The sequence below is a fragment of the Symphodus melops genome, assembly GCF_947650265.1.
Source record: "Symphodus melops genome assembly, chromosome: 21".
In the NCBI taxonomy this organism is placed as follows: Eukaryota; Metazoa; Chordata; class Actinopteri; order Labriformes; family Labridae; genus Symphodus; species Symphodus melops.
The window spans coordinates 14,281,940-14,295,035 of NC_136711.1; the positions used below are offsets into that span (position 1 = coordinate 14,281,940).

Sequence of the window (13,096 nt, forward strand, 5' to 3'; positions counted from 1 at the left end):
CTTTCTCTTGGATGGGTGTCTTTTAGTCAAATCTACTCAAAAAAATGATTCCTGAGGCAATCACCAAAGGAGTTAAGAAAAAGACAAAGTAAAAATAACTCGAGCATTAAAGCTTAGTAGAAGTTTGTTTCCGTCTGTAAAACAACGAACAATGTTTTTCAAAGTTGTCGATGAGGCTTTCTCTATCTCACCTGGCGACAGATTACTTAATTGCATTGTGTGAAGTGAGAGCAGGAGAAACAGTCGGAGCTTCGTTGGTGGGATTAAAAAAATGGAAATCCATTTTTCATTAACCATAGCATGTAACCAAGCAACAATCCTGAAATGCAGCAATAGGAAAACAGCAACAAGTGTGTATTAGATTACTGAAAAGTATAGCACTGAATTAACAACTCTTAAGAAAACAACAAAGAAACTTGAAAAACAAAATAAAATCGCAATGTCAAATGATCAGGCCGTTATTTTACAGGTCTTAGATATTTAATTTAATTTAAGTTTAGCCTAGTTTCTTCTTTTGCACCAATACACCTAGACAAATTCCTTGTATAAATGTACTTGGCAATAAAACGATTCTGATTGATCATTTTGATATGGATTTAGGATTGTTAAAGCTGCGTTGGAAAAGATCCCACTGAAATCGAGTGCTGTTTTGATGTGATCAGTGAGGCACAAGCGTGCTAGAGAGTCATTACCGCCTGAAGCTCATGTACCACGCATATAAAAAGGGTTTGCTGTGATTACCAGTCCTCCAGGGCTGTTGGTCACTTTGCTGCTACTTCACATATTAGTGGAGCAGAAGAGGGAAGCTGATAAGAGCTCCCTGCAATTTTAAAAAGATGTTTTGAGTCAATTCCTTCCAGAAAAAAAAAAAAGCATCTCTAAACATCCAGAGCTTTTCGTCAACATGTTTTCCACTCGCTGTAGGAGAGTTCTCATGAGACTTTCCTCTGCTGAAGTCTAGAAGAAACAGACTTTCCGAAAACATCTCGAAAATCTTTAAAAGCTAATGGTGCAAAGCAGAACACCGTCTGTAAATACTCCTGAGCAGCCACAGCATCCCCTGTTGAAAGATCATTGAACTGTCAAACTGAAAGTTTCCAGACGCTTTGATGACAGAGGCGCCTTAAACACAGGGTAAAAGAAAACAAAACATTACCATCCTTTTTACGACCTTACAAAATGTATTAATACTCAACGTTTGTTTGAGCTTTAACATTAAGAGATAAATATTAGGAGTGAAAATAAATATCAATTCAGTCAACATATTTTTATTTTATTTTTTGCATGCAACACATGCATAGACATACTCATGCACAAACAGGATCCTATGGACATGCACTGACGAAGAGATGTCAGAGTGACAGGGCTGCCCCCCCCCCCCTTTTCTCTTGTGTGTTTCTTAGTTCAGTCTTTAGTGTTTCCTGTTTTAAGTTGTAGTTCTGGTCTTCAGTCTTGTCTTGTTTCCTGCCTCTCTGTTTCCCTCCTGTCTTGATTACCCTGATTAGTCTCACCCACGTCTATTTACGTCTGTTTCTTCCCCTCTGTGTTGGTTCATTGCTTTGAGTAGTGTCTCATGTACCCTGTCTCCTGTCGGATTATTTGGACCTTCCCTGTTCCTGGATTTAGTTTTTTGAGTAAGTCCTGTTTTTGTTTTTTTTGCCTTTTGTTCAAATAAATCTTTTCGTATTTCTGCAATTGGGTCCTCGTCTGCGTTTTTTCAACCTGAAACCCTAACATCAGTCTCCTTGCTGATGGTCTGGTTTGCTTTTAAAGGTTTCAGTATACATTTTACTCTGGTCCATTAAAAATAATTCCCCGTATACCTTCAATCACAGGCTATGCTTCAGATTCTCTAAGTCAGGTGTTTGACCATTCATCTGCTGAACACATTCATCGTTGATCATGACAGGAGTGATGATGACCTCTTGAGTAACACATCATGTCCAACGTTTCATAGTGTTGACGTGCACAGCTGGCTGACGCTGCGGGACATTTCTCCTGCTGCCCTTGCCTCCCAAAGCTCTGCACACTCAGGAAAAAAAGCCTGCATCTGTCACATCAACTGTTTTGGATGTCAGTGTCAGAGGTAGTTTGGCCAGCTAAGCAGCATCCCGGGAATGTGATCCTGCGTCTGGCCACTCAGCCTTAGGCCAATATTGGTAACCTTAAACTCAAATGAGTGAGCAGAGCGCAGGATTATGTTTATCTTCATGGGGATGTAATGGAGAGGCGAGAGAGAGAGGGCATGGAGAGTTTAGGTAGAAGCAGGAATAACGTGGGTAGACTTAAAATGATGTGCAGGTACAGCAGAACCCTGTAGGTCGCAGATTCTTGGAGGGGGGGGGGGGGAACAGCAGCATAGCAGCATCTCAAATATCACACATTTTTACCTCTTCAGTCACACACAGCACTACTTTTTATAGAACATAAATGTTTCATCCGACGGACTGTTTTAAATTCTGGCCTCGTGAAATTACAGAAAAACTTAAGAGTAAGAATTCAAGGCATGTGTTAGACACGTTGAGTTTTCTGTTTGATGTAGCAGCCCACTTAAATAATACAAAACAAGTCTGACTTCCAGAGATGTTCCATAGATAAGAGATATTGCCATCTCTGGGGAAGTTCACCAAAATCCTGCTTAAATTGTTCAAGTAATGAGTGTATGCAGTGAGTCGTCTTTGTTTGAATATAACGGTCTGCATCAGAAATATTTCAGGTAACAAAAGTCAACTGTTGTATGCATTAATAGGTGGAGCCCGTTCCGCCACAATAAAGCACACCTGACCAAATTAGTTGTTGAGAGATATTGAACAAGATGTGTTGTCGATTTAACTGAAAAAATACAAATAGGCCTAAGTGTTAAAAGACATTTTAAACAAGTGTGTACACTTCGAGATCAATCATAGTATTTATAGGTACAGGACATGGCTGATATGACATAGCTCCATCTACCTCTGAGTTAATAAAGGAATTGAAAGTGAAATGGAGCTCATTTTAAGCTAAATTTAACCTCATTTTCCCAGAGGCCACTAGGGAGCCTCTCAGTTACACTCAGCAATCCATGGGGCCTATAGTTTCAGCATCACTGCCTTATGGCATTAACTCAATTAAGCAATTTCCTCCCTCTTACATTTCATCCAACTTTATCTTTGTTTTTTTAGACTGACTCATTTAAGCCATGTCTTTATTAGACCTGATTTCACTGACACAGACATTGGCCTCCTTCCAGAAGCATTTTTAATATGACAAAATGAAATGTGATTGATCATCAGCACAGCAATAAACATCTGTTCCACTTGTAAGATTCATTTGCAGTGAAATGATCATAATGTCTGCTTGTGTGTGAGGGCTGCTGACAAAAAAAGAAATACCCAAATGGGAAGAAAATAATGAAACCAAGTGAGCAGAAATAAATGATTAGTGCAGGATCTGATCTCGCCTTTAACTCCCTCTCTCTCTCCCTCCCTCACTCGCCTCCTCCTCTATCTCTCATTTCCATTCAGGCTGTAGAAGCAGCAGCAGCAGCAGCAGCAGCAGGAGCAGGAGGAAGGAGAGGAGATACATCCCACATAAACCTGCCCGAGCAAACATGGTCGTTGTGCGGTTCGTCGCGTGCCTCTGCCTGCTGGTGGGCTTCTCGCTCCAGGTGGACGTCGTCAAAAGTGGGAAAGAAGAATCAGGAAAAGCTGGGAACTTTATGGAAGATGAGCAATGGCTGTCAACCATCTCCCAGTACGGCCGAAAGAACAAACACTGGAATCGCTTCAGAGACGTGAGTGCTGTGTTCACCGTAATTAAACGAGCGCGTGCTGTCGTTTCTGATCTCGGCTCGTGCTGTCGTTTCTCTCAGGTGTCTCGCGCGCAGTTGATTGCCACTCTGAAAGTGCACGCGAATGCAAAAATAGCAGTTTGTGTTGAAGATATAGGGTACTATAGGGTTTTTTCAGTTTATTTACAATTCTTGTATTTTCTCATGAATCAAGAAATAATTGATTAATTATCGCATGGCTCTTTATTTTCTCTTTTTATTTAGGCTAGTAAAATGGCAAACCAAACGCATACTAAATTATGAATTGAAATGGTTAAATAGACAATTTATTCTTCTATGAATGAGAGTGAATTCAAACTAGCCCATAAGAGAATATAGCTAAAGCCATTTCCTACTTCTTCTGGGTAACTGTTGAGATCTACCTTATTGCACATGAGGGCTCACAGTTAGGAAGCTTCCAGAGCTTTTATACCTAAAAGCCATACAGCCAGAAACAAGTTATGTATACTAAATCATAATGCTGGGGACAGATCGTATTCCCTAGAGTAGGCTATATGTATAGACCTGCATCTGACACCAGTGTGTTCTTTTTTTGTAATGCCACTGTTAATTAGAGACGCACACACAATTCACAAAGCAAATTAAGAAACATTATAAATCACGTAAAGATTTATAGAGATTGCCATTGGAGGTTAAATAATCCCTTATTGATTGACCGAAAATTAATCAAAGACCTCATTTTTTTTACTCCTTTTCAAAGCATTTATTCAAGCTGTCACAATTTGCCTGTCTATGTCACATCAGACTTTGTGTATTTTTAATTTAAGAAAGTGCTTGGGCTTTTTACATTTATTGGATAATGTAGTGAGTGGATATGGGAAACCTGGGAGAGAGCGAGCGGGGGAATGACACGCTGGTAAGGAGCCACAAGCCAGACTTGAACCCGGGCTGCCCGCCTGCGGACTATAGCCTCCACACATGTGGCGTGACCTAACTGCTAGGCCATATGCAGACACTGGGGAAGCCAGGTTTCACAGGGCCTTGGTCTCCAGTGTGGCTCATTGGTGTTGGAGTATTGCCTTACTGATACTAAAAAGACAGACCACTGTCAATATATTGAAACATGATGTTAAAGATCAAAGTCAGTTAGTTTCCGCTTTCACGAGGCGTCATCTTTGAAAACTGACTGTTCGTTTGATCTCGTTGCTGAGAAATATCACCTCAGAGTCAGACAGTTTTTATCAATGTCGACCAGACAGGAGTTAATTCGGGCTATGCTTGGTGCTATGTATGATAGTGTCCATCTGCACAGAAGCCCCGAAGGCTCAGAAAGCATGTAATTGAATTCAAATTTGTTCCATCATGCAAAATGTAATATTATCTTGGCTGTTTTTTATTTTTTTATTTACCTAACCTGTCTGATGGAATCAGAGCTGGACAGATGGTGAAAGTGGCCTATCTGTGCAGCTTTTGGATGCATGTCTTTTTCATGGAGACCAGCTCTGTGCTGAGAAATCTTTTAAAGTCAGAAAGCAACATCAATCCATTTAAATTGATCTGCGTCTGGTTTGTAACTCAGCACATGCAAAGCAGGTGGTAAAAATCGTTACCTCATTCAAATCCACCCTTTCCAAATAAAGACTATTGCATTATTAACAAGAGACAGTGATTGGACTGACCAACAGCTAAACCTTTGCTCTATTTTATATAATATATATATTTTTTATAAAACACTAAGCTTCAAGTATGAAGCCACGAGAGGTCACATTTCCCAAGCTCAAATTGAAAGTAACAAGTAGCCTATTAAAAATTTGAAACCAAATAATATTGAATTATTCATTTCATAAAGAATGATTTCACCAATAGTGTCTTAACTCTGTTGAATTACAGTTTCTTGCAAATTCTTATTGAAGAAAGTTAAAGTGAAAACACATTTGTTGACCAGCTTCATAAAAGGTTAATTAATGCGCTGTGATTAAAAATGATGAAAGAAGAAATGATGAAAGAGTCTCATCATTTATCTGGGTACATTTTAACTAACGTGTGTGTGTGTGTGTGTGTGAAGTCAAGTGTTCAGACCCAAAGTTCAGTACAGTACTTAATTAAAATGATGTAATTACAGTAACATGTTGAAGCTTATGAAGTGAGCTACAAATAGGACAGAACTTTAGTGTTACTTAGTTTTTATTTGGCTGGAATTTAGATGCTCATTAGTTCATCATTTATATTTTAACTTCCTTATTGAGCTTTTTATTTATTTTCATAATAGAAATGTCAATGTTGCTGTCTTAGCAAAGGAAAAACAGATGGAAATGATCTGGCAACTTCAGGAGTATTAAATAGATGAAAATACCATTCTTCTTAACCCAAAGACAGAAAACAGTAAAAAGTTGTGGTCAAAGTTCTTGGCTGTAGCCTTCATTTCTTGGTGACCAGCAGACTAGTTGTGGCCCTAGCTAGCTTTACTGCTATCATCCATCGACAAGTCAAAGGTCAATCATCTCATTTAATGGATGACACGAAAGCTAAAAAATGCTGAACTCAAAAAAGGTTGATTAAAGGAGCTAGAGCTAGCAGACAGTTAGCTTACCACAGCTTGTCACTAAACTAACAACCTTTAAGGCTGTGTCCTAGCTAAATGCTTTCATTACACACTATTCACAAAAAAAGCTAATTTAGATATTCCCAAGAAATGTTCAACTCTTAAAAATCCGTTTTTAGTTTTTGGTTTAGAACTGCTTGATGAACTGCTTAGCTTTAGTTAAAAAGAAAAGGTGTACACATTCATCATCATCATCATGCTCAAGCATGGAAAAGATTGAGAGGTATACTTCCCTGGTTCATTTCTATTTTTTTAATGTGGATCTAATCAAGGCAATGGTAAACGACATCAAGGAGAAGTGTGATAATATTGGGAGATAGACAGCTGGTTCTGCTCACATAGGATTATTCTTTGCTGTATAAACACCATCTGAAATGTGAAAGGTTGGTATTTGTTTACTAGATGTCAAAGGAAACAGGTGGCTTGAAATCAAAAAGCCAGAATATTCAAACTGCATCTAAATAAAAACAGGATGAAAATCAGTATGTGGGCTTTGGACGACTGTGAAGCGCTTGATTGATCTGACTGGGGTTTCAATCAGACTCATGTCGCCTACGTATGATTATCCGGTATGAAGACATAATGAGGAAACGTTGAATGTAGAACAATAACACCAACAGCTGCAGAGGCAAAGGGTGTCCCGTTAATCCGCAGCAGGTTAAAGCGTGTTACATACAAAGTGCTATGACTGGCATCTATAATGAAGCCGTAATCATGACACAGAAAATGTTGAGACGTCAAAACTCCTGATGTTTCCCCCTGCTTTCACATTTGCTTAAAATTCGCCCACATGGTGAACAAACGGGTTACAAATACTGAGGTTGTGAGCATCCAACTAGCTGAATCTTCCTGAATTCATCTTTGAAATCTTTAGCTAAGCCTACTTGATGTCATTTTTGCACAAGTACCACTTTGCATTGTGGTGCGTTCAGGTGGATAAACTCGATGAGAGCTCAGGCCACCGTTCATGTGAACAATACTGTGCCATTCATTCACAGCCATCTCTCTGAGCAGGGCAAAGAGGAAACTCATTAAGGTGCTCACACAGCCTTTCTGCGAACCCCAGAGGTCCGTTTAAATTTTGCACCTGCTCTCCTGCCAGTTTCATCTTTTGTGTGAGGAAATTGCTGTATTTGTTTCTCAGGTAAATGGCTCTACTGCTCCTTTGGTTGGTAATATTAGCCCAGATTTTGGCAAAAATATGAGGGCTCATTAGCTCTTCAAATGAATTTCATATAGGATAACGATAAATGCATTAATCAAAGCTCTATGATTGGTTTCTTACATTTTACTCAAGCCTCTCAGAATTTAATCTACATACTCAATATTATTTTATTTAAAAAATATGTATTAAAAATACATGAAGAAAGGGAGGAAGAGAACAAAAACAAATGTTTTACACATAGTACATGCTGGCAATTAGCTTATTAACAACACTTTATGGATTGTTTAAATTATAAATACTATGGATTAGGCTACAACAATTCAGACAGAACAATGTTTTCAAGCCGTTCACCACTGTGGTCATATTAGCATGCTTACATTATCATGAAACTTCACAAGGCAGCTTAAATGACTCAATCTTTTGTTAATAATGCATTTCCTCAGCGGGCATTTTACTACCATTATTCTGTCCTACAAACAGAAGATTGATGGTGCAGAGAATCAAAGAAAGGTGACTGTTTTTTTATCGAATTACTATACGACCCTTGAAATAGAGCGCCACAGATAGTGATAGGGAGAATAACATGAGTAAATAATTTCAGACACAACCTTAGCCTTGTTTCAGTTCATATCAAATAATATTACAGATATCCACCTGAAGTTCATATCCAAAACTGTCCAAAATACACTTGACAAGATTACAATAACTTAAAGCATAAAAGAGCAGAAATCTTTTTATGTATATTTATAAAGCTGGAATCAGAGAATGGATACATTTCTTATATTAAAAGATTGGATAATCAGCTATTGAAAGACTCATGTCAGCAATAGAGACGTATAAGCACCCTAGCATTTACAGTCTACAGTGACAGAAACAATCTTGAGTGAACCGATTGAGCTTTAATGAGCACCCTGATGCTTCATCCAATGATAGATCAGCTTCATTATGTATCCATGCTGCTGTGGACAGGATGATGGTGATGGCCTGATCCTACAATAATACAACTCCTCTGTGAGAGCTCTCAGATAAATTCAAGAGCAGGGTTCACTCTTTTTTCTTTACTTTTTTCCCCCCTGCTGAACAGGATATAAGCGTGTCTTTAGTCACACTGAGCTCCTTTACTGAGCTTGAAGACATGCTGCCAGCTGTGTGTTTTTCTGCTCCTGTCATCAACCTCAACCATTTACAGTATTAGCCTCCCACAGGATTTATGCTGTTGCGCTAAAAACCAGTGTAATTATGAATATGAAAATCTGCAAAAAATGAAAGCCAGAGAATTGTGTGCAATTGTAGAAAATATGATAATCAGACCTATTTCCAATTAAAAGCAAAAGAGCGGGGGTTGAAAATTAAGACGGTAGAATCCATGAGGAGTTAATTGTTTTCTGTATTTCTCGTGCATCAAATCAACCATCAGTGGCAGTCCCTTCGTTGCACACTAACGAGTCAAAAAATGGCAGAAGATGTGGAATAAGAGCTGCTTTCTTATCCTCCTTGTCATTACCATGCATGTCTCTGGCTGGAGGTTAATTTCAGGGGGAAATTTGCCGCAAGTCTTTGGACTGCTCAGATACGATTCCCAGTGGAAACGGAGAAGAAAGGAGATCATTTTGGCTTCCTAGCACAAGCGTGGGTGACTCCTAATTGAGTGGAGGGGCTGTTTTGTGTTGTTGGTCCTGTGGAAAAGCTCTTCTCCCTGGAAAAGCAATTTATGCTGCTGCAAAGAAAGTGTAAAAGAAACACTAAGAGAAGCTCTACGGCTTCCTTTAACACTGGGACAAGCTTTTTGTGAACAAAGTGTGTCCCACAGCTTGTTGAAAGATACAAAATCCCTTGTTCTCTCTACAGCTGAACCCAAGGAGGCTAGTGTTGTTAGGATGGTATATGTAGATTAAGGTGTTTTATGATGGAGAATGGCTTCACCTTCTCCATTAATGCTCCCACCCCCATAGCATACAAGGACTGAATCCACTTTTTTTTTTAGCCATTAACTTCTCTCTGAGTTGCTGAAAGAATGTTGGACTGAATAATTAGCTGTTCCAAGGTTCTTCTTCTGGTTTTATTGTTCATGCATTATTTATAGTGGCATCTGCCTGAGAGTCGTCTCTGTACCGGTGAAGCTCCTCTATGCCATGCTGCAGGCAGAGCGATAAATGCTGCCAGTCTGCTGGTGTGTGTGTGTGTCTAAATTCAGAGGAAAAGGCAATGCTCAATCAATGACAAAGCGTTTAAAAAACAAACTAAACTATGTCATTGCTTATTGTAATTTGGGAGTATTGGAACTGACAAGTTGCTGGTATGCCTTCACAAAAATGTGTTGATAATTAGAATTTATTTAAAACATTTTATGTACAGTGTACCGCCATGTAGTTACACTCACTATACAAACCTTTGTCATATCAGATAAAGCTCCGACTAGCCATTTGCAGGAAGCCTTCAATTATTTTTATTTAGATGAAGTTAGAATGGTAGATTTAGCTATCAATAAGTGGGTGAAAACATTATAGTGGAGAGAGTAGCATTACTGTACTGTGCTATTTTTCCTTGAAAGTTACTGCACACATGAACCATGATAGTACACTTATTCTCCAGGCTGGAGAAAGTGAAGTTATGCAATGATTGTTGAGGAAATTATCAAGACTTGACTCCACACAATAAGACTCATTAGACGTTGATGAAGGTTTATACATCAGGATGAACACTGCAGGAGACATGATTAAACATCACACGTGTGCTGCTCAAACATAACTCCCAGTCTCTCCCAAAGGCCTTGCATATATTCAAAAAGATATCGTCATGACCAGGGTCGTGTCACATTGACCCACCGAGACTAATCTGTGACGTCTAGAAGGTTGGCGCAAACAAGTATTCCCAAACATCCTTGCAGATATCAAGAAGACCTGTTGAGACTCTCGAAGCTGTCCTTGGTTTCTAGACAAAGCTGAACTGTATCAGGTCCGACTGACTTCAGGAACAGTGAATTAACATTGCACACTTAAGTCAGTTACACTCCCCATTCAAAAAAATACAGTTTTTACCACAGGAATTAACAGGTTTACAGTGATATTCAAAAAAACAAAATAGGTCTGTTTAGCTCATGTAAAGCAGCACACACTCTATACGGGGTTACATTCTCTCATTTTCATTTTCATATACTTCATTAATCCCTTTAGGAAAATTCTGGTTTACACTGTTATTGAGAGACATGCTTCGCACACACATAGATACAGCACACATGCACAAACAGGACATGCATTAATGGAGAGATGTCAGAGTGGGGCTGCTACACAGGGAGCGCAGCAGAGCAGTTGGGGGGAGGGTTTGGTGCCTTGCTCAAGGGCAGTACTCGGGAAATGCCCTGGATCGTCTCCAGACAAACTGCCATGTTCTGGTCCGTATCGGGACTTAAATTGGCGTCATCGGGCAACTCTCAGGTTCTCAACCCAGGTTCCTTCAAACTCAGTTACTGCTGCCTGATAAGATGTATAGCTGACCTGATTGACAGGTGAGGTTGGTGTTAGTGTTTGTCAAGAGGCTTAAAACCCGCCTCAGCTCTCAGTTGGTTGTTAGGTTGAATAAAAGTTAGGCTGAGACAGCATTTCCAGCATGGCAATAACCATCCATGGGACTCCAAAGCTCCCAACAGTAAAAGATGGGTGCCGTCGCTCAAGTTTTGTCCATTATTATTCTTAGTCTATGGCCCAAATCCAACCATACCATCGTTGTTGAGAAATTCCTGTAAACTGTAAAGGAAAAAAAAGGAAAATAAAAAAGACCACATAAGAAAATGACCATGTGAAATAATTAATCCAACTTGCATTGAAAATACAGTAGAGTATGTAAGTGTTTGCAGGCTCTGAAGGTCTTTTGGATAATAAAGATCTGAAGAGAATAATGTTAGATTCCGTCTAATTTATGTGTGTGTGTGTATATATATATATATATGTGTGTATGTATATAGAATGTGTGTAAAGATCAAAGGTACCTTGATGATAAGAAATCCCTCTTCCTTTTCTGTCAACTGGAAATTCAAATGCCACTTGACAACAATGAAATCCCCTATCTGTTTATCTGTTTTGACCTTTTGCTCAGAGACAGGAGGCAAAAACCTCTGTTTACCCTTCATTGAGTAAACACTTCAGGATGGCTTCACTGCTGAATTCACTCTCCAGTAAAAGTTTTGTCATGGGGGCCTGTTATTTGAGTGTAAATTATTAAAAATAAAAAATAAAAAAAAAACACAGCAAAAGCTGTGCATATATAAGCCAGGTGGAAATATGTTTATCCTCCAGAAAAAAATGTTTAGGCTTGCAATCCTTAGCTTGCCATCAGAGCAAATTAGCTGCCAAAAAATGAATATGTTGCGAAGTGGATGGATTTGCACTAAACTCACAGCCTGACCAAACCGAGCCGTATCTTATTTCCACTTCTAGAAGGTGAAATAATGTAAGGTGCTGAGGTTCAACCTGACATTGATCAAGTCTTTGCTTTAGGCTACAAATCACTCACTGTTGTAACAGCATGGCAGGAACTGTACAATAAGGCCGGGATGCTGCAAAAAAAAATCAAGGACCAGCTCTTGCCTGAGGAGGATCTGCCTCTTTGACTGTTGTCTGTACGTTTAAATTTAATGTTGGACACGACGTGTGCCTTTCCGTCTTTGGCTCGACTGTCCCAGAGCTGCATATGGAGGAGCAGGGAGAGCCTAGCCTCCTCTCGGTATTAACTGTCTGAGTAAGAAGGAGGTGTCAAGGACATGTTTGGAAGTGAGTGTGATCCTCTCTGTGAACGAGCTGTATTTAGCATGTGAGGCATGTGAAGGATATCTATGTTCGTGTGTGGGGAGGACACTGTTAATTTGTGGAGTTGGCAGCGTAATGGATACAAACTAGAAAGTCATATTGAAATGACCTTCATCAAGGAATTCATACAGAAGCGATAGTGCGGAGAACAAAAGCGCTAATAGCTTTTTTTCTCAGTTGAAAGAACCCAACAGAATCTCAGTTATGTGTGATGTAGTCTTTTTCTAAAGCCAGAACGGGACATCTCAATGTGGCTCCCTGTTTTACTGTAATAACCCATTCACACTGCTGGAGATTAGCATTATCAGCAGCCACAACAACCCAATTTGTTGTCACTGCCACGGCAGATAGGGGGAATAAAATGTAATCAGCCAGCTAGCATATTTAACTTAGCTATACCCCCTGTGAGCTATCTCATGCAGAGTCCCTCGGCATTTCAACCGGCTCGGTTATCATCATTTTCTTCTCCTAACCATGCTGCTGGTTTCCTTAATGTGTGTGGCAGTTTAAATAGAGCTGGTTGGATTCAATTGACCTGCTGACTTTGTCTGAGATTCAAACAGCAGGGAAAACTGAAAATACATTCATAATCTCAGGCACGTGTGTATTGTAGTTTTTGTAGGATTGCTGACACATTGCAGTACAGCACATTGCTGAGTATAAACATCTGTATGCAGGTTCTGTTTTTTGAGAACCAGACGGGGAAACAATTGACTTAGGTGGGATTTAAGGGGACAAATAAAAAAAATCAACATAAA

General features: G+C 39.4%; 1 protein-coding gene across 2 annotated transcripts in view; it reads left to right on the top strand.

Annotated features, from left to right (window-relative positions):
• Positions 1-3,419: 3,419 nt before the first annotated feature.
• Positions 3,420-13,096, top strand: part of LOC306817229 (testican-2) — a 39,220-nt gene continuing 29,543 nt past the window's right edge. The window contains exon 1 of one of the 2 annotated variants that reach the window (XM_079333948.1): positions 3,420-3,772. In XM_079333948.1, coding sequence (XP_079190074.1) covers positions 3,590-3,772 — 183 coding nt within the window. In that variant the 5' untranslated portion in view covers positions 3,420-3,589. Of the gene's footprint in view, positions 3,782-13,096 lie in introns of both variants that reach the window. The other variant, XM_079333947.1, reaches the window with a different exon arrangement.